The sequence below is a fragment of the Agelaius tricolor genome, unplaced genomic scaffold (assembly GCF_023055355.1).
Source record: "Agelaius tricolor isolate 1412-34295 unplaced genomic scaffold, bAgeTri1.0.p SCAF_28, whole genome shotgun sequence".
Lineage (NCBI taxonomy): Eukaryota > Metazoa > Chordata > Aves > Passeriformes > Icteridae > Agelaius > Agelaius tricolor.
The window spans coordinates 2286848-2308093 of NW_027269288.1; the positions used below are offsets into that span (position 1 = coordinate 2286848).

Here is a 21246-nt window from a genome sequence, read left to right on the forward strand (position 1 = left end):
AGGGGGAGAAGGAGAAGGAGAAGGAGAAGGAGAAGGAGAAGGAGAAGGAGAAGGAGAAGAGAGGGCACAGAGGGGTCCCGGGGGGAAACTGAGGCTGCGCATGGAAAAGCGGGAGCGGCGAAGGGAAGGGCGGCGCAGCCAAGTGCCGAGAGCGGCGTGTCCGCGAGGAAAGGCTGGGGAGGCTGCGGAAAGCCGCGCTACAGTCACCGATGTTGTACCAAAAGCTGCCGGCTTCCCTCTAATTGGCCTCTGCTGCTAATTGCACTCCCCCCGTCCAAAAGCATTTCCCTGCTGCCCGGCAAAGTTCCCGGCTCTGACCTCACGGGTGGGCGCTTTCTGCTGCCGCTCCGCACCGGGACACGCCACCGCACACCGTGTCTGCTCAGCCCGGATCAGCGCTGTTCAACCCCAAATGACCGCTGCTCAGCCCCAAATGGCCGCTGCTCAGCCCCAATCCCGCTGCTCAACCCCAAATCACCGCTGCGAAATGAACCCCCAGCAAACAGGGAGCTGAGCAGATGAAGTACCCGCGAGGTGGCACCAGGAGAACAGGGCTGACACCGGCGGCAGGGCAGGAGCGGAGCCGAGACAGCGATGATTAATTAAATGTGATAAGTGTAATAAACTGAGGCTCCGCGTCTTGCTTCCTCTAGCGCTGAGGGAGACGCCTCATAGGATGCTGGAAAAGGGGCACAGCAAGATGGGTGATTTGTCTGGAGCAGGGCTCTTGGGGAGGATTCCCTGCCAGCCTCCTGCTCTTTGGCTTTTCCACGTGTCCCACAGGAACCGGTTAAAGGAATCATGCAGCAGCAGCAGCAGCCACCAGGGCATTGCTGTGCCCGTGACTCTGGGTTCCTCTGCTGGCATCGGGACAGAAACTGCCTGGTGCTGTCAGAACTGCTGCACATCGAGTCCACAGGAGGCCAAGATGAGCAAAGGGATGGATCACCTCTCCCATGAGGGAAGGCTGGGAGAACTGAGATTGTTCAGTTTGGAGAAAAGAAGGCTCCAGGGTGACCTAATTGCAGCTTTTCAGTACCTTTCTCGTCAGGGAGCTGACAAGAAATATGGAGAGAGACTGTGGACAAAGGCCTGGAGTGTCAGGACAAGGGGGAATGGCTTCCACTGCCAGAGAGCAGGGACAAATGGGATATTGGGAAGGAATCCTTCCCTGGGAGAGTGGACAGGCTCTAGCACAGGGTGCCCAGAGCAGCTGTGGCTGGCTCTGGATCCTCTTGGAAATGTCCAAGGCCAGGTTGGACAGGGCTGGGAGCAACCTGGGACAGTGGAAGGTGTCCCTGCCATGGCAGCGGTGGCACTGGATGGGCTTTAAGGTCCCTTCCAGCCCAAACCAATCTGGGATTCTATGAATTTCTAATCCCTACCTCAGAGGGCACATCCCAACAGCTTTGTGAGGAACGCTAACAGAACAGTCCCAGGAATGCAATAAGAGGCTTCACACCACAGGGATTCTAAGGTGGATGTCATTTTTCTGTTCCTCTGGTCCAGAGTCAGGACAGCCTGAAGCACAGCTCAGCACAGGGAGAAGCTCACAGGAGTATCTCCAGTATCTTCTGGGATGTCTGGCTTGTGGCACGTGAGGATTTTACTAGGAATGACACAACTGCTCTTTTATATCTATTTCCTGCTATAAACAATTCCATATAAAGCATCTCATAGAAACACATTTTGTTATGCAAACACACTAAAAGCAGGAAAACAGCATGAGTACATAAACTGACTGCAAATGATTAATGAGGCAGTAATTAGCCAGAGGAGCATTAATGGGCTGTGAGCAATTCAGATAAGCACAAGGCACATGCCAGCCAGGGAGCATCACTCAGTGACACCAGAGACAAAGCGGAGCCGGAATCAGGGCTTGGCTGAAAACTTTGTCAGTGGAGGACAAGAAAAAACAATTTTTCCAGCACAAAAGACAAAAAACAGACAAGTCACCCTCACCCACTGTTAGAACACAGAGCAGATAGACGTGGAGCATAGATTCATCCCAACCAGTTCTAAACTTTTTATGTTGGGAGTGTAGTTGTCCCTCTTGGTGTCTGTTCCAACTTCCAACATCTGCAAGGTGTTTTTATACTGTTCTAGTAATTACAAATCAGGAGATTTTAAGACATTTCCATTTTTGACATGGGAAAATCTGAAGTTTCTAAACTATTGCAATAATGGCAAGTCTGTTTTCTGCTTTCCCAGATCTTTTTAACAGCATGAACTTGCTGACAAAGACAATTTTGAATATGAAATGCAAAAGAAAATTTTCTTTTTAAAGATAAGTGAGTCTTGCAGTTCACCAGCCTACTTCCAGACATTCCTGCACTTTGATACCAGCTTCTGCAACTGAGAGATACTCCGGCTCCTAAAATTTGGGGCAATCCAAAAGTCCATCAAGCACCACCATGTGCCACATCAGCAGAAACACAGGAGGGCTCAGGCACTTTGACGAAGTTTGCTTACGACAAACCTTCTATTTCTCAGCAAATAAGAACAAGTTCTTCTCACCTCATCCCCCTCCAGCGAGTTCATGAGATTAGAGCCTTCCTGAACTCCTTGCCCTCCTCATCTGCAGTTCTTTCATTTCTTTCTGCTGCTCCTCTCTGGGGCAGAGGGGCTGGGACTCGGGGGCACGGGCAGTGTGAGCATTCAGGTGCACTTGAGGCTACCAGTGTGGTACTGTGTGTCTTCTGCTGCTAACACTGACCTCATCTGGCTTTTTGGGATTACTGATCCTTCCCTTCCTTCTTTCATTCCTTCCTTCCTTGGGATTCTTGCTGAGAAACTATCTGTATTTTACTGCTCAAATAAAAAGGCAGAAAGAAATTAGAGACTGAGGGATTTTGTTCAGGCATTTTTTTCAGATGAGATGAATATTCACAAAATCACTCAAGAAGGGCATGAGGTTGTTTGGTGAACACCACGGGAAAGAAGATGGTTCCACCCTCTAGGACACTGCTCTTGCTTTTAGTTTTCTGATCTCTTTCATGGACTCTGAGAGACCCTGTGTGAGCCTCAGTCATGCTTCAGTTTGTACTGGAAACCTTCTGATGACTAAAACAAACAGGACAAAAGAGTCACCCTAGGCTGAAAAAAGAGATACCCTATGATAAAAGAGCTAATAACAATTGGACATTCAACAGTCAAATTAGCAATTTCAATCTCATTCTTCACTTGGTGCTGTCAGGTAGTGTTTTTAAACCAAGAGCAAACTTCCTACCCAGAGAGCCCAAAGCTGTTGATACATATGCTTTAATCAAAGCACTGCATTCAGCACGCCAGTGTCAGAAACAGGTAATTCCCTCAAGCCTGTCACTCTCTAGCAGAGCACTCTTTGGAGAACAATGAAATTGCTTATATCTAAGAGAGTTCTAATTTAATAATAATGGTAGTGTCTGGCTGTCAGAGTGGTCTGCTAATGCCACGGAGTCTGCTTCCAGACAGGAATTGCCCACTGATATTATCACTCATTGTAAACTGTCTTGGCTGGGAAGTCAATCATTAACTCTGGTCCCCATGTCATAAAAACATCATATTGTAAGAGCATGACTGGCTTAAGGCTCTCACTAATCAATCAGGCATACAGCAGGAATACAGCAACACATAAAAGGAGCCAGAGACTCAGGAAATCCTTCAGCTAAGGGGAGACAAGCTGCAGCGAGGTTTATCTCCATGGAGAAATTCACTGACAAGCCAAACAAGGAAAACAGATTGTCAGCTCCTGGAGTACTGCAGGCTGAGGCAGACAGTCCAGCGCCCGTGGCAAGAGGTGCTGCAGAAATGAGCAGAGCAGGATCCTTAACACAAAACTCAAAACATGAGAAGAGAGTGAGATTCACTGAGGAGCGTACCGAAGAAATGGAGAGACCTTCAGGAACAGAGACAGACAGTCCTGCTGCCTTTAAACCAGCAGGTTTGGAACGAGACTCTCCAAACTCACAGCCACTTGCCGTGCTAACAGACACAAACTCTCCCGAAATGAGCACGTTGGACCTGAACCTCCAGTGCTCAGACACAGCCACCCCAGACATGGACTGCATGATCTGCTTCAACAAGTACAGCATCTACAGAGTCCCAAAGCTCCTGGACTGCCAGCACACCTTCTGCGCCGTCTGCCTCAAGCTGATCCTCAGGAAAGAGGAGAGCACCTGGACAATCACCTGCCCTCTCTGCAGAAAACCCACCTTCGTGTCAGGAGGGCTCATCCGCACACTCCAGAATAAAGAAGAGATCCTGGAGCGCTTGGAGAGCCTGGACTCAAACCCTGAGGTGTACATCTGTGCCATGGGGCTGGACGGCAACAGCTGGACTCAGAGCAGCCAGGGCATTTTGAACCCAGTGGAAAGCAGCCCAGCACACAGCAGCCAGGCTGTGCAGAGACTCCTGCTGCTCCTGCTGCTTGGGGTGATCCTCGCCATGCTCATCCTCCCCTTCATGTACTCGGGGACGGTGAAATGGGTAATCTGTCTCCTGCTTACTTTGGGGTTGCTCATGTCTATGGTGCTTTGCTGCACTCCTAAATTCCACTGCAGGTGCAAGAAGGACTCCCCTGCCTCCTGTGACAAGGAGATCCACGTTGTTACTGTGGCCTGAAACAATTAACCTGCCTGTCCCAGAGATCAGGGACTGGGCCAAGGTGCTTGCTGGGCACACCAGTGAGTTTTGGACTTAAAAACAATCTCTCAGAGAATAAATTCAACAGTTGGCTGAGCTGGCTCAATGTCAATGCACACTGTTGTTAAATCTCATTACTGCAAACAAAATGAACTATTTATTTGTTGATATTTATGTGTTTTCACACTTTTTTTTTTTTTTTTTTGTAATTGTGTTGGTTTGCTTTTGCCATTTTGTTCATGTCTGTGTCCCCTCCTGAAGTGTCCTGCAGGATGTTATCTGGAACACCTGGGAGGTGATGTCCTGCAAAACCCCGGAGTTGCTGCTCGCACTCTGAAAACAAGGACACCGTTCCTTGGGACAGAGTGGGAAATAAGGCTGCTAAATCAGGGAGTGGGTGTTTGAAAGAGAGTTTTTTTAACCCAGATTATCACCTCAATCCCTGGCAGGGATGGGAAAAGGGGATGTCAGTTGATGTCATTTGAAATTACACACAAAATTGGAGAGGAAGACGCAAAATCAACACTCCTGATCTTGGTATGTGGCTTGCAAAGGGCAAGGCTCAAAAACCTCATGACCCTCCAAATTCCCCACATTATTTAGCACTGAAATAGTTCCTCTCACCTGAATTCCTTTATCTGGCAACCAGCAGGACCTCTCTTCTTTCCCCCTTAACATTGGCCTTGAAAATGCTCACAGAGGTAAACAGAAATCCACTGACTGCTGCGCCACACCATGTGTGATATTTTTAAACAGAATGTCGCCATTAAATTTAAATAATATTAATTGCTCATTGACTTCTTTGTTTCAATTCCTCATTGACAATCAATGTCAAAACAATTCCTAGTTTCCTTATTGACAGGATTTGCAGCTGAGAAAGAGTATTAGGGAGTGTGCAGAGCTGAGCTGGTGAGTAAAGCAAAGCAGTAAAGTGTTGGAGTGTTCCTGCATTTAAAAAAATACTTAGTTGCTAAGAAAATACCCTGAAACCCAACTAAAATTAAACTGAGGGAAAAAATACATTTCTCTAGTTAAACTGCATGTTTAAGAGTGTCAAGGATCTCAGGAGACCTTGGATCAGGTAAATATTTGTGCTTGATAAGAATGGAAACTGATGTCCTGCAGTTGCTCAGTATATAAATACACAGAATGTCTCACAGCAGATAAAACAGATTAGACTAAGAGGGTAAGAGCTCTTGTGCAGCTAAAGTCTTGGAAAACACAGGTTTGTTTGCTGCCAGGAACGGGAGCCTTCAGGGGATATAAATCCTTTGGATTTGCTCATCTCTTTGGACAGCAACAAGCTTACTGCAGAATACATATGACACTTGCTAATAACCAACCAGAAAAAAGCTTTCCACCTGGGAAAGAAGGCAGGTGGTTTTTAACCCAAATACTATATAATTCCAAATATAAAGGCCGGACCAGATATTTAGCTGCACTGAAAATAATTTTAAAAACACTGGGCAAGTTGTAAAGCTCACAGAGAATATTCTTGTCAAGTTCCCTTCACCAACACCAGTGGGTGACTGGTACTGTAAAGGTCTGTAACAAATGAATTCATATTGGCCTGAACAGATCACTCACAAGGGATCCTGCAAGCAAATGTATGTTTTCAGCACATGGGTGTGAAGAAATGAAAACAGAATGAACATGACCAGTGAAATCTCTTATTATGCTTCACCCTGCTCTTCCAAAAGAATTGTTTTATTACACTACTTTCTACAGAGCCCAAAAAAAAGGTCAACAGGAAAGGGCAGCATACAGAAGTGTGGTTTCCAGGGTGAGACTGTCCCTCTGAAGGAATCCTTATGAATCCACAGAGTTGTAGTGCAGCACCTTCTAAGTTTTCTTTCAGGAGTTCCACTAAAATGATTTTCAGCCTGAGAGCCACTAACACCCTGGTGAGTCAGAGTTCGCCCATGCTGTGGCAGTCATGAGGCTCTGGAACCTGCTATCTTTTGAACACATTCCCATCTGACAAGGTAATTAGGCTCAATAACCATGCAAGACTGAAGCGGCAATTACGTTTATAGAGAAAAGGCTAATGGGATTATATTCCTATTCCAAAATGTAAAGGATTTGCTTGCACTCAAGTTTAATTCATGCTGGTCATTTTGTTAAGAAAGTTTCAGCTCTGAAGTCCCATGCCTTGCTTACCTTACCTGGCTAGCTCCTGATTTCGGATAGTGACTGGGGAATACACTATGCCCTGAGAGAGAGGGAATTACAGTGACAAATGGGGCTAGGCAGCATCACTCATCCCTCGCCATGCCCTCAGCCCTCACCATGCCCTCAGGCGATCCCGGGGTCAGCTCGGTTGGTTGGAGCATGGTACTGACAACACCGAGATGGTGGGTTTGACCCCTTCTGTGGGCCATTCACTTCAGGAGTTGGACTTCATGATCACTGCGGGTCCCTTCCCGTTCAGAATATTCTGTGATCCCCTCAGTGCTCTCCATGCCCTCAGCCCAGCGCAGCTCCCGCTCTCCCCACGCTTTCGGCCGCGCCGGTGGCGCAGCGCCGCCAGGCAGGCCGGGCCGGGCCGGGCAGGAAGGGGCGGGCGCTGGCGGCGGTAGTCGATGCTCGGTTCCCGGTTCGCGGTGCTCCGTTCCCGGTGCTCGGTACTCGGCCGGACCGGCGGCAGGTCGGGCCGGCTGGGTGGGAGAGGGGCTGGGCGGGGGCAGCGCCGCGGGCTGAGGGGCGAGCGGGCGGCGCCGTTCCCTCAGGCCGCCTCCTTGCTCTGGCCGCTGCTTCCCTCCCCTCAGCGTAGCCAGAAGCGCCGCTTTCCGTAAATAAGTGCCTGTGTTGGAGCCGCAGAGAATTCAGACCTGAAGGACTTGTGGTAAACGTGAACACGGGCAGCTGTGGCGGTGTCCGCCCTCGCAGCTTCCCCAGCTGAGGTGCTGCCTTCAGGCTTCTCAATGTGCTGTTCCCTCTCCGCAGCTTTGCTCACTTCACTGAGAGGACATCGCTTCTCAGCCGCTGCTGTGCCACCCTTAGGATTAACTGAATTAAACACGCTCACTTTTCCAACTGCTTAAGCTTTGGGCTTCTCCGTGTCCCTGTCCCCTCGAGTTCTGATCCCTGTGGCCCATCCATAACGCATTTATGTGTTCTTGCATCGAGACAGAACTGAATTAACGGCATTCTGTGTTTATACCTCGTATGTACAGATTAAAAGCAGAGGCTGTGGTGCTCCCAGCACCTCCGGAGCCATGTGCAGGTCCCCAAAAAATCTCTTTTGCCCAAATGTTTCCACAGCCACAGCGTTGTGTGTGATGTGTAACTACAGCTGGGCTGTGCTGTCTCCACTGTGCCTTACACGGAACTCTCTGGCCATCCCGTTAATGAGATGCCTCATTAACTTTGGGAGGTTGTGGATATGATGGCTTGGTTGCCTTTGTCACAGTTTAGTACAAACACGATGCCAGCCCGTCTCTATTTCCTCTTTCAGCTGCAGGGAACACGTGTATCGTAAAGCTTTAGATCCCCAAAGGAATTATCTTTCTGCTTTCTAAACAGGATTGTGTTATTTGCTGTATAAAATACATAATTTCTCAAGAAAACAAAGGGCTTTGTTTGAAAAATGAGAGCTGGAAGTGATAAAAAAATCTCTTTTAAGTGACAGTTCAGATTATGGCAATGATGTTGATTGCTGAACTACATTGTTTGAGGCAGAGATCGGAATTCCAGTGCCATGAGACTTAAAACCTTTTGGAATAAATAACTTTTGGAATATGTTTCTAACTCTCAATTCCCTCATCTTGGATTTGTGGCAAAACTTCTTGGCGCAAGTTTTCTTTAGTAAATCACACACTGCCCTTTTTTTACGCTGTATGTCTGAAAATCCCAAGCCCATTTTTTCCTACCTGTTTATAAGGAAAAAGATACCTGTGTAGAGGGAAGTACATTGATCTGAACATCTTCAGAGCAAAGCCTTCCAGAAACTTTCTCTGGGTATTTTAGCTATCAGCACTCTGAATTATTTGTTGCATGCCAGGAGCCATCATGGTATTGCTCCATTATTGCTCCATGTTTTATGTTATTAGGAAATTAGGTTAAACAGTTGTACTGCTCATGGATCTTTTTTAGCTGCCTCACTTTTCATATGAGCCCAAGCTAAGAAATCAATAAATCTTTCAGGGGAGGGGGTTTTTATTTTTTGTATATGGGAGTGCTGTCTCCCATAATGTGTCCAGAGGTGAGCAGACATGACAAATAATTGTAAAATTATTGAAACTTTAGCGTTAGATTGTTGCTGGGAAAATTGGTCTGGAAGTTTGGGTGTTTAGAGTTTCTGAGTGGGAAGGCAGGAGAGACACCTTTCCTAAAGGACCATGACAGATGGCAGGTAGATAATAAATTCTCTTTAAAAAGAATAGCTCCTGTTGAAGTTTTTTCTTTTAGGGCTCTAAAACAATCCATAAATGGTCTGCATCCCCTGAGAGTCACTTGTAGTGTCATGCGCTCCTAATTCCTATTTAGCCAGGGTGTGGAAGAAAATAAACATTTTAATTTGAACTATAAAATGAAATGGGTGATTTGGGCCCCTTAGAAACTGATTGGATCTTAAGGTAATCCGTAGAAATTCCAGGTGATGGAAGTGAGCCCTGGACCAGGTTGTCACCCAGGTTGAATTTGAAATGAGCTAACTCTTGTCACCTCTGCCTGAGGTCTCAGTTTGCTGCTGGCACCAGCAGGGGAGCAGCTGGAAGCCCATCACTTGGAAGTGTGTGCACATCTACACTCTAAAAAATACTGCCTTGGCCCAGCTCATGGTCCATGTGGTGCACGGATCTTATTTTTAGGGAAAGAGCAGTGATAGGTTGTATAGAGGAGGAATAAACAAGCAAAGCACAGCAATGACCATGGGGCACATCAAAGTCCTTCTCAGAGGCTGCAGCTGGACTCAACTTTCTTAATGCTGTCAGCAAAACAAACAGGAGCAATTTGGGCTGAGGATGAGAGAGGAAAATTATTTCCCAGGCAGCTGTACACCAGGGGCAAAGCTTTTATTTTCATGTTATTTTTGCAGTAAATGTGGGACTGATAGTCCTGAATGGAGCCCAGTCCTTTTGCACCCCAAGGGGAACTTGTCCTTTTGCAGGTTGAAATATTTATTGTCAGCTAATTTTGTGCAAAGTTTGAGAATTGATGAACAATTTGATGAAGTGTTCATCTGTGTCCTGTTCCTGTGTCTTCTTTGGTCACAGCAGTGTGTTGGGGGCAACAGACAGGCTGGACTTAATTCCAGCAGCAAGTGTGGCAGTGAAAACAAAGGCAATTTGTCTCCTCACTTCCTGGTTTCCAACTGTTCGTTGCTGGTTTTTTTCTGCTGCCTTTTCCTCCTTGAACTTGCAGGTGAAGATGGCTGCGGAGGAGAAGGGGAAAGGCTGCGCTCCGGAGCAGCAGGCGGAGGCTGAGCCCTGCGGGGAGAGGGAGCCGGGCGCGCTGCGGGGCCGGCAGCTGCCCGAGGCCGGCAGGTTCGCGTACGCCGCGCTCTGCGGGATATCCCTCGCCTGGCTGTTCCCTGAAAACGAGCAAAGGTACAAGTGGAGCCAGGCCTGGGCAGGCCAGGGGGAGTTTGGGTGGTGGCTCAGCCGGAGCTGGTATCACACTCTATGCGGGGTCCTCTGAAGTTGGGGGAGTGGAAGATCCTTTCTTGCACCTGTAAGGCTTTTACAGTTCAGCACGAAACACATCTGTTAACACTGCAGACATCAAAGCATGTTCTGAAGCAAGGTCTAGTCCCACTCAGATTGTTTCCTTGTTTATTTAGCCAGTTGGTTTAGCAATTCACCTTCATCTGACTCCTGATGCTTTGATTTTTGTTTGAACCGATTTTTGAAACCAAAGACTGCTCAAAACTTCCAAAAATACCCAGTTGTAAAGCCTTGAAATACCCAATTGTGAAGCCTTAACTGCTTCTGTTGCCTTACAGCTCCTTCAGGACAGAATTCATCAAAGACTTTGTGAAGTGGCTGGACCTCCCTGATGCTGTCTTACCTGCCATGACAGCCTTTGCTGATGGCTTGGGAGGTGAGGGCACAGAAACTTTCACTGAAATTTTGCTGAAGGATCCCATCTTGAAAGAAAATCCACTTCTCATTACCCAGGTAAGTCCATGTGCTCCCCTCACCCTTGTTTGCTTTGCAAAAGAGGTTTGTCATATCTGTCTGTTTGCACTGAAGTGATGTTTGTGCAGTCAGGGAAATAAAACCAATATTTCTGATAGGCATTTATTTATAAGCAGCTGTGGGGGAACTGGCAGTCTATCCATAAAGACTTCATGGAAATGATGAACGTGAAGCATGGTCACTGTCTGCTGAGCTGTGTCTTTGATGGTTTCACTTTACAGAACAGAGAGCTGACAAAGTTTTTACTTTGATTGTGTTACTGCAGTGGTCTCCATTCATACACGTGTTGTACAGATTTTAGTGACACCCTGAACATAGTAGACATGATTCTCACTTGTTTGAAAGCCCCTTCACTATATGTGTATCACAAACCACCTCCACACACGTGCTCCAGGGAGCACAATTTCCAAAGTCTTTTTTCCCAGAGTATATTTTGACCAGAAGGAAATTATTGTGACTTTATTTTCTTTCACTGAGGAAGTGAAACTGGGACTGCTCCATAATGTTCTGCTGTAAAAGCTGGCAGAAAGATAAAAGAGGTCAAGCATTTTGGCAGCATTTGCTTTTGCTGGGGAAGATCTCTCCTCATCCAACTTCATGTTATGCCATGCAGGGTGAAGAGAGTGTTAGGCTGCTGCTGGTGCCACACAGAACATGGGCACTGTCACCCTGAGCCAGACACCCCAAGGGCACCCAGTGCTCTGATATTGGCTGATTAAGGGCTATCACACACTCACCTTGAGCAATGGCCTGGCAGAACAGCAGATGTGAGAACTTGGCTGTGTTAGGGGAGATAAGAGAGCACTGAAGTTCTCTGGTCACCTTGACTGGCTCCCATTTCCTCAGCCACCTTTTTCTCTCTCCTGTCAGTCCATGAAATGCCTCAGAGAACCTGCTCCTGGTCCAAATGTTCCAGTGCCCAAAGTCCTACAATGGTACAGGGACAGCAACAGAGATCTTAATCTTAATAATTTGGAGCAGATCTTCTAAAATAAAAGTGCCTCTTTGGATGCTGTTTCCTCAAATTCAATACATCCACACTCATTCTTTCAGCCTTGATGTGCTTCCTGCATTGTTCTCTCATTCTCTCTGCCTCAGGATGGGTTCTCTGCATTGAGGCAGATTTTCCTGTGTTGCTGCTGAGTTTATTAAGGATGGAATTTAGCTTGTGCTTGCTCCAAGCTTATGCTGCATGAGGGCTCCATGTGCTTGTACAAAAGTGGCTCTGGATCAGTGGAAGCGCACGGGTTTTTGCCCTGACAGGAAACTGAGGATATCCCCTGGATTTTGGTGGAATACAGAGACCATAGACTTTGATCAGTTGAAAGCAAAGATGAGGAATAACTATCAGTCTAATACCACAGCAGCAATCTCTTACATAGTCATCTACATGTCAGAGGAGAGGCAGAATGAAAGACTTCAGTAGAGCAGAGGTGTGTCTGGAAAAAACCCTGGTGTGTGGCAAACATCAACAATAAGCTGAGATCAGCTTTTTCCTTCTTACCTGGAAATAAACAAGCTGCAGGACAAAGCTTTATGAATTATTGATTTCTTGCTTTGTGGTTCTAGTGCTCCTTTGTATTCAGCAGCTGCTGATGCAATATTTACTGTTTATTAAGTATCTGCTTTAATTGCTCGGCGTGTTCAGTGCAGGGCCTTGCTGGCACTAATGCTGCATTTTGAAGGCTCTTCTTGTCAAAGGAGCTGAAGAGATGATCCATGAAGTCAGGAGATTAGATGTGAGCTCACCATTGATTCAGTGAACATCTGAGGATTATGGATTGTTATCTTTGTGTCTTTTGTGTCATTGCAGATGACTAACACACAGACAGATGGTGGTAACTGAATCCTTTAAAGATAGTAGTCATAGCAGGCTATGGGTGTCCTATGGGAAGGCAATGTAATAAAAGAGGTGTAGAAGCTGTGATAGGTGATTATATGTTGAAAATTCTTATTATGAATATGTTTTTTCTCTCAGCATACTTGCAATACCCATATTCCAGTGGTTTCCTACCCACATTCACTGTAATGTGGATTTGAGGCTCTCTGTTGTTAAGGAAGTGGGTTTTGAACTTGCATCAACTCAGAAAAAGCTGGCAAGGACTGAATAAAGACTCCCTTCTTTTGTAAGGCTTCTCAGTCATATGGGTGGTTGTCTTGTCATGGAGTTTTCATGGAGATTCAAAACACTGACTTCACAATAAGGCTGCAATATAACAACTGCTGCTTAGGGAGGAAAACAAGCCAGTTGTGAACTAATCTAATCACTGCTGGTAGGATTCCAGCTGCCTGCATGTGCAGTATGTGTACAGCCTAAACAGCAGCCTAAATTTGAGTTTGCTAACTGGCACAGATGCCATAAAAACAGTTGTTGCAGTTTATCACCTGTTTACTTACGTGCCTCCCTGACCTTTTGAAAGGCACATGTGTACATGCTTAGGCCAGATTTATTTGGGGTGGTTTGATATGAGGTGCCCCAGGTGATCCTGGGCAGACAGGACCAGACCTCAGTCACAGCCCTGGCTCCCTGAGCCTCACTCAGTGAGAGTTTCTTGCTCACAAGCCATCACCTCTTCCAGAGGCTGCTTATGGCACTCCATGGAAGATTGTGGCAACAAGGTCACAAGCTTCACCTTATTCCAGACTCGAGGCCCTTTGCTTGGTCAGCTTTTTGCTCAAGGCTCCCAGCCCTGCACCTTCTGCTGGGCTTTAACACCTCTGTGCCAACCCTTCCCCCAGAAACGCACCCAGAGAGGAGGTGATGGTGGACACAGAGTTGATCCCTGGGCACTCCCAGTACTCAGGCTTTGGGAAACCAGTTGCATTTCTCCCTCTGTACTGGTGCCTCCAATTCCCACACCCCACCAGCCAGCCTGGGGAGCAGCCTGCAGTTTGTCCCTCTTCTGGTTGGTTCAGGATGGTTTGTTCTGCATTCTGCACTCCTCATGTGTAGGACTCTCAGGTTAGAGTCGTTTTTACTATACAAACTGTGCTTGGGAGCTTACAGGACTAATAATCATAAACTCTTTGGCAGCCTCCTACATCTTTGGCTGCATTTTTTGTGTTCCCAGAGGGCTGAAAGGATTCTGTGTAAAATTCAGCTGTGCTGTATTTCTGTGTAGGAGAGGGAAGCAGCTCAACTGAGCTGGTGCTTAATGTAGTCACATAAAGAGCTTAGAATTTGTCCAGTGGCAATAAAAGAGGAGAACACAGTTGTAAAAACACTGGCCTCCTTTTCATGGATTTATCCATAGAAACCATCCATTGAATTGATCTGTTTTTCCATTTTTTTATGGTAAAGAGCCAACACAGGAGTCAAGTCCCTCAATCTTGACAGATGTCCATAAATTCTGAGTTTTTTAATTCACTTAATCCAAAAGAACTTCATGCCAGTTCAGCCTTACTGCCTAAGGCTGTGAATTCCCAGAATGCCAAAGAAAATAGGGGCCATTAGAGGAACATTCAGACCTGTTAGTGATGTTGCATATGTGACTGTAGGGAGCAGAAAGCATTAGAGTGGGTGGATTAGAACCCTGCTCCTCCAAACTTTAAAGTCTGGTGTAAGATCAGGTTCATAACAAAATAACAAAAAATGTGGGATGCCTTAGCATATACCACCCATTATCTGCTTCTATCCAGCCCTTTGTACTGGCCTTCAGAGAATTTTGGACTGCTTTTGCTCTCTGCTGCCTCACTGAATTGTAACTTTCTGCTTCCCTCTTATGAACTGAGTTGCTGCAGTAATTCAGTCAGTGTGATGGGTTTTATGCCTCCATTTTGATCCCTCCAGACCTACATTATCAATTTTAAATTGAATATTCTTTTTTTTTCTCTCTTTAGGACCTTTTATCGTTCTCTCTTCGAGATGGTAAGTTTACTTTTTCTTTGTAAAAATAATATAGTTGAGTTTACATCTGATGCTTTGAAGTGCTCAAAAAGGTACTGTCCTATTTCATCTCAGCTTCCTCTCTGGCAAAAGCTGCACACTCCTTCCCTGCATCCCCTTCAGGAAAAACAGCTCTTCTTTTAGGAATGGTTGATAATAGCCACTGAAAATTGAACAGCTCTTCACCTCCTTACCTTCACACACCATACATTGCCAAGCAGATGTAAATAGTGGTGGAGTGGGGTGTTTTTTCTCCAATGTTTCCAGGGAATCAGGTGATCTCTTCCTTTAGGAAGGCAGTAAAGCTGTTATGAAAATCTCAGCCTAAAATAGTTTCTGCTGGTTGCCTAAAAGAAAAAAAAAAAATATCAGGGTATAAATTCCAGAGTGTCCTGTGAAGCCCATTATAAATAAATGTGATTTTTCTCATATATTATATTACACATAAAACAATTCTCTGGCTTGCAGTCCATTACATGGATTAGTCTGATAAAATTAATGAAATAAAGACTGTCTGCTGAACAGAATGTTCATTTCTAAAAGAAGCCTGGATTCTATCACTACTTGCATTTTTTAAATCTCTGTGTTTTAACATGTCCTCACAGGAAAGAATTCACTGGTTGCTGATAGCCTGTTGCACTGCAGAACAAAACAAGTTTTGTTCTTGCTTTATTTTTAATGGAAAATTGACAAGTCAGTTATTGCAAAACGGCTTATTTTGTGAAGCTGGAATTTAGGAGCAATCTCTTTCCAAGCCTCACTGCCTTCCCACCAGGCTGGTGAGGAAGGAGCCCAGCAGTGTCAGCAGACAGAAAAAAGAAGGGGGCTCGTTCCACCTGCCTGGACTTGCAGGACGTGCCACATTTCGGGAAGGAGTGAAGATAAATCCTGTCCTCATTTCTCAACTACGCACAAACCTGATCAAGAGTGTCATTGAAAGCTATGGAATTAGTTTGGTATCTTGGTAATGATGGTAATAAATAAACAATCCTAATAGATTGCCCAATGCCCTGTTTGATCTACGTGCAGCGGGTATCACAAACATTCTTTGTAATTGGGTCTTGTTGGTATCTTCACCCACCTGGAGAAAAACAATTGTGTTTTTCATCCCAGAGTGCACCAAGAACCCTTTATAAACCCAAACATCGGGAAGTAGTAGATGCTGCTGAGAGAAACACATGAAAAAAGCAAGAGTTGGCACAAATAATTTAAAATCTATTACATTTAAGCTATTTTTTCTTCTAAGATGTCTTTTCTTGAAGAACACCTGCTCACAAAACCAGGAGTATTGAGTTCATTTGTCTGCAGTTGTCTGAGTGCATTCTGCATCTCCAGCAGGGAATGTAAAAGCAAACATTTGTCCGTGGTGCTGCTGGGGGAGCTAGTGTGTAGCTTTACACTCCTGAGTGCCTCTTGCTGCCCCCAAAGGAGAAGATAAAGCTTTTGCATGGAGGTGAATTTTTACAAAATGCCACCTTCCTGCAGTGGTGCAGTTGAGGTGGGCTGTGCCCAGTTACCCACACAGACATGTTTGATATTTCCAGTTAGCAGTGGTCCTGCTGCAGCATTTCTCTGTTGCAAAGTTGCCAGCAGCCTCTACCACAGAGGATGGAGACCAAAGGATCTGAGATCCTTTTCCTGCCACAGAGGCATTACCTGGTGTGGTGGCTCTGTTTGCAGGGAAGAAGGATTTTCCATTTATCAGTCTCTTCTCATGTTCCTGGAAGAAAAGGAGGGCCTGGGGGAAGGAGCTGCTCTGTGACACATTCCTGGAGTGCTCTGCTCCTTAACTAAACTGTGTCATCAGACTGATTTCCTGGGCTTTTCTCTCTTCAAGGATCCTATGATGCTCGTGCCAGGGTGTTGATCTGCCGTGTCAGCTGGCTGCTGAGAATTCCCTTGGAAGATCTGGAAGTCCTGGAGGAATCTCTGCTTGAGAGCCTGAAGGAACAAAAAGAGGAAGAGTCAGAGTAAGAATGTTTGGGTAGATATGGGATCAAAAAACACTGCCAGTGCTCAAAAACTTAGCAGTAATTACTTGTGCCTAAGTCCAGTCTCTGATTATTCCCCACATGGCTTTTATTGTAATCATTTATGGCTTGATTAGGGTTGCAGAGCCCTCACAACATTGACAAGAAGAAAAGCTCAGCATTCTTAAAATCAGAGCTGAGACCTGGCCTTGCACACTGGTAAAGGCTGTTCTGCTCTGGGCTGCCTCCTTTCCTCTTTCCAGTTGCTTCTCAGAGACTGTAGATTTTGCATAAATACATCACACAGATCTTGTTGTCTCTTGGCCCAATATCCTTCAGATAGAACTGCCTCTTGCAAAATGAAATTCCTACAGATAATCAGGGTTAGATCCTCAGCTGTTCACTGTCTCTGGATCTGTCTTTAAGCATCTTTAAGAGACAGCTGGATAATTCCTATTGAAGGGAAATTTCTGAGGGCAACAGGCTGAATCTTCACATATGTACAGACCTGGCTCATAATTCTGTGTTATTAACATAGGGTTAGTTCTTGGTATCTGTAAGAAATGTAGTATCTTTATATTCCTCTCATCAGGCAGGAATTGTGTGAAAGTTTAGCAATATTTAAGGCAGTAAAACATGTCCGTAGTGAACTTTCAAGGGAAATATTTTCATCTGTCAACTCAGCAAACAGGTTATGAGATTACCCTGAATGCTAATAAAGTCTTTAATCAAGACTCTTGTCATGGTTCAGCTCAGATATTTACCATGGGGTCCAGCATGTGATGGGTATCTTCCAGTAACAGCTGTGTTTCAATAATGCTTAACTTTACAGCACACTGTAAAAAGGCAAAGTCAGAATAATCTCAAAGATCGTGGACTTCTAAACATTTGGTGTGCAGGAGCAAGGGTTGTTATTAATGGGGACTGTTTTGCTGTAGTTTGTGAAAGCAGACTCAGTGCTGGGCCTTTCACTGTCTGATAACAGTGAAAGAACAGTGAAAGAACAGTGTGGATTTCAAACCCTGCTGCCAGCCCAGTGGGTTTCCTCTGTGTCTGCTGTGGGATTCCTACTTGTCCTTTGCCCAAATTGCAGCCATGGGAGTAAATGTCTATTGGATAAAAATAAAAGAAAAATCCTTATGGTGAGAGGGGCCCAAGCCCACAGTGTGAACACATTGTTGTTGCTGTGCTTAAACAAGGCTGAGATTTGTGGGGAACTGATGACCCTTTCTTTGGTTTGAAGTCAGGAGTCAATGGGGAAAGGAAGCAAAATATAAACCTGTCACCACCTTGACCTCACGGATTTTGGGGCTGGGAATACCATTATGTGCTTGGGATGCTTCCAGCTTTGACCAGCAAGATGTTTTGGAACAGAAATAACCAACCAGGGGTTTGGCAGCTCCTGCACAGGTGTTTTTACTGATATTTGTTTACAGGAGGTTTGCTCCTGCCTTTGCTGATGTGGATATGTTGGATTGAGGCCCAGAACCTATGAGATTAAGTGTACAATACTCTAAAGAATAATGCTCAAACCACTTAAACTGTGTTAGTTGCACTAAATGTGCTCTGACCTGCAGGTGAGAACCTTTCTTTTGTACACAGTTCTGTAGGAAGCTGGAAAACATCACAACATTCACTTGCTGATGTGTGCTCCTGCACCTTTCCTTATTGGAAAATCACCTGAAATTCCATAACAATCTCTCTGAATATAACTTGTGATTCAGGCTAGAAGCTGCACATCTGAGCTCATTGAGGGTAGAGAAATACCAGAAGCAGCAGTTAATTACCACAGTGGATAAAAGCAGTCTGGTAATCCAGTGATAATGGTAATGGAGGAGCCATTAGGAAGCAGCTGCTGGCAGCTCCAGAAGGAAGCAGTGACAGGCAGAACTTCTTTTATTTACTGCATCAGCAGGCAGGATTTAGCTGCCACTCTCTTTCTCCCCACATAACTCAAATTGCTCGTTATTCCAACTGACTCCAAGTTAGACATGTTCCAGCTCTCTTGTCATTATTGTCAGCCTGAGACACACTGCAGTGACTGTAAAAGCTGATGAACCTCATGTAGAACAGAAATTGCTGGGTATTGCCAGCTTAGGTATGAACAGCCTGGCTGCAGCACTCATATAAAGAACTCCAGGAGCAATTTTATCCAAAGCCAAGCATTCAGACTGGTGACTAAGGCACAAACTAGAGCATTTGGAAAGGATGAGAGGAAATGACCTCAGGCTGTGCCAGAGAAGGTTCAGGTTAAATCAGGAGGAATTTCTTCATGGAAAGGGCTGTCAGGCATTGGAAGGGGCTTCCCATGGAGGTGGTGTAGTCCCCATCCCTGAAGGTGTCCAAGGAACAACTGGACATAGCACTCAGTGCTCTGAGCTGGGTGACAGGGTGGGCATTGGACACAGCTTGGACTTGATGGTCCTGGGATCTTTTCCAACCTCAGTGATTCCATGATTCTCTGATAGCCAAATCCTGCTTTGTCTGTGGGGCTGTAGAAGTAGCTGTGGCTGTGCAGAAATTGGAGAAGTGTTGCTCTCAGTACCTGGCAAGATAATGGAGCAGTTTATACTGAGTGTCATCATGTAGCATCTACAGGATGGCCAGGGTATCAGACCTAGTCAGCAGGGGTTTAGGAAGGGTAGGTTGTGTTTGACCAGCCTGGTCTCCTTTTTTGAGCAGGTGACACTCCTGGTGGATGCAGGAAAGGCTGTGGATGTGTCTGTTTGGACTCCACCAAGGTCTTTGACACTGTCTCCCACAGGACACTCCTGGGAAAGCTGCAGCCCATGGCTTGGACAGGAGCACTCTGTGCTGGGCTCAGACCTGGCTGCATGGCTGGCCTAGAGAGTGGTGGTGAACAGTACTGCATCCATCTGGCAACCAGGCACCAGGGGTGTCCCTTGGGGCTCTGTGCTGGGACCAGTTCTGTTCAATATTTTATTGATGACATGGATGAGGAGATTAAGTCTTTCATTAGTAAATTTGCAGATGACACTAAGCTGGGAGTGTGTGTCGATCTGTTGGAAGATATGAGGGCTCTCCAGGGAGACCTAGAACAGTTGGGCTGAGTCTAACAGGATGAAGCTTAATAAATCCAAGTGCTGAGCCCTGCATTTTGGCCACAATAACCCCCTGCAATGCTCTGGGCTGGGGATGGTTTGGCTGGACAGTGCCCAGGCAGAAAGGGACCTGGGGGTGCGGCTCGACAGCCAGCTGAACATGAGCCAGCAGTGTGCCCAGCAGTGTGCCCAGCAATGTGCCCAGCAGTGTACCACAGCAGTGTGCCCAGCAGTGTGCCCAGCAATGTGCCCAGCAATGTGCCCAGCAATGTGCCCAGCAGTGTACCACAGCAGTGTGCCCAGCAGTGTGCCACAGCAGTGTGCTCAGCAGTGTACCCAGCAGTGTGCTCAGCAGTGTGCCCAGCAGTGTGCCCAGCAGTGTGCCACAGCAGTGTGCCCAGCGTGTGCCCAGCAGTGTGCCCAGGAATGTGCCCAGCAGTGTGCCCAGCAGTGTGCTCAGCAGTGTGCCCAGCAGTGTGCCCAGCAGTGTGCTCAGCAGTGTGCCCAGCGTGTGCCCAGCAGTGTGCCCAGCAGTGTACCACAGCAATGTGCCCAGCAGTGTGTCCAGCAGTGTGCTCAGCAGTGTTCCCAGCAGTGTGCCCAGCAGTGTACCACAGCAATGTGCCCAGCAGTGTGCTCAGCAGTGTGCCCAGCAGTGTGCCCAGCAGTGTGCCCAGCAGTGTGCTCAGCAGTGTTCCCAGCAGTGTTCCCAGCAGTGTGCCCAGCAGTGTTCCCAGCAATGTGCCCAGCAGTGTGCTCAGCAGTGTGCCCAGCAGTGTGCCCAGCAGTGTGCCCAGCAGTGTGCCCAGCAGTGTTCCCAGCAGTGTGCCCAGCAGTGTGCTCAGCAGTGTGCTCAGCAGTGTGCCACAGCAGTGTGCCCAGCAATGTGCCCAGCAGTGTGCCCAGCAATGTGCCCAGCAGTGTGCTCAGCAGTGTGCCACAGCAGTGTGCCCAGCAGTGTGCTCAGCAGTGTGCCACAGCAGTGTGTCACAGCAGTGTGCCCAGCAGTGTGCTCAGCAGTGTGTCACAGCAGTGTGCCCAGCAGTGTGCCCAGCAGTGTGCCACAGCAGTGTGCTCAGCAGTGTGCTCAGCAGTGTGCCCAGCAGTGTGTCCAGCAGTGTGCTCAGCAGTGTGCCACAGCAGTGTGCTCAGCAGTGTGCCCAGCAGTGTGTCCAGCAGTGTGCTCAGCAGTGTGTCACAGCAGTGTGCCACAGCAGTGTGCCCAGCAGTGTGCCACAGCAGTGTGCTCAGCAGTGTGCTCAGCAGTGTGCCCAGCAGTGTGTCCAGCAGTGTGCTCAGCAGTGTGCCCAGCAATGTGCTCAGCAGTGTGCCCAGCAGTGTGCTCAGCAGTGTGCTCAGCAGTGTGCTCAGCAGTGTGCCACAGCAGTGTGCCCAGCAGTGTGCCCAGGATGCCATTGGCCTTTTTGCCAAGAAGGCCAATGGCATCCTGGCCTGTATCAGGAATGGTGTGGCCAGCAGGAGCAGGGAGCTCATTCTGCCCCTGTACTTGGCACTGGTGAGGCCACACCTTGAGCACTGTGTCCAGTTCTGGGCCCTCAGTTTGG

The 21246-nt window shown here is 46.9% G+C and overlaps 3 protein-coding genes across 4 annotated transcripts in view; 2 read left to right on the forward strand and 1 right to left on the reverse strand.

The window, feature by feature from the left end:
- The first annotated feature begins 10 nt into the window (after window positions 1-10).
- RNF186 (ring finger protein 186) lies at window positions 11-4739 on the forward strand. The gene has a single exon (XM_071449261.1). The coding sequence runs from the start codon at window positions 3682-3684 to the stop codon at window positions 4600-4602; it is 921 nt and encodes a 306-aa protein (XP_071305362.1). The 5' UTR covers window positions 11-3681; the 3' UTR covers window positions 4603-4739.
- A 2450-nt stretch (window positions 4740-7189) lies between these two features.
- Window positions 7190-21246, forward strand: part of TMCO4 (transmembrane and coiled-coil domains 4) — a 39700-nt gene continuing 25643 nt past the window's right edge. The window contains exons 1-5 of the mRNA XM_071449256.1: window positions 7190-7270; window positions 9988-10172; window positions 10568-10742; window positions 14604-14631; window positions 16487-16619. Of these exons, the coding sequence (XP_071305357.1) occupies window positions 9994-10172; window positions 10568-10742; window positions 14604-14631; window positions 16487-16619 (515 nt within the window). The 5' untranslated portion in view covers window positions 7190-7270; window positions 9988-9993. The remainder of the gene's footprint in view (window positions 7271-9987; window positions 10173-10567; window positions 10743-14603; window positions 14632-16486; window positions 16620-21246) is intronic.
- Window positions 14903-21246, reverse strand: part of HTR6 (5-hydroxytryptamine receptor 6) — a 38667-nt gene continuing 32323 nt past the window's right edge. The window contains exons 4-6 of one of the 2 annotated variants that reach the window (XR_011682670.1): window positions 16306-16590; window positions 15731-15811; window positions 14903-14996 (exon numbers count right to left, since the gene is read on the reverse strand). The gene's annotated coding sequence lies outside the window, so the exon portion shown is untranslated. The remainder of the gene's footprint in view (window positions 14997-15730; window positions 15812-16305; window positions 16591-21246) is intronic. The other variant, XR_011682669.1, reaches the window with a different exon arrangement.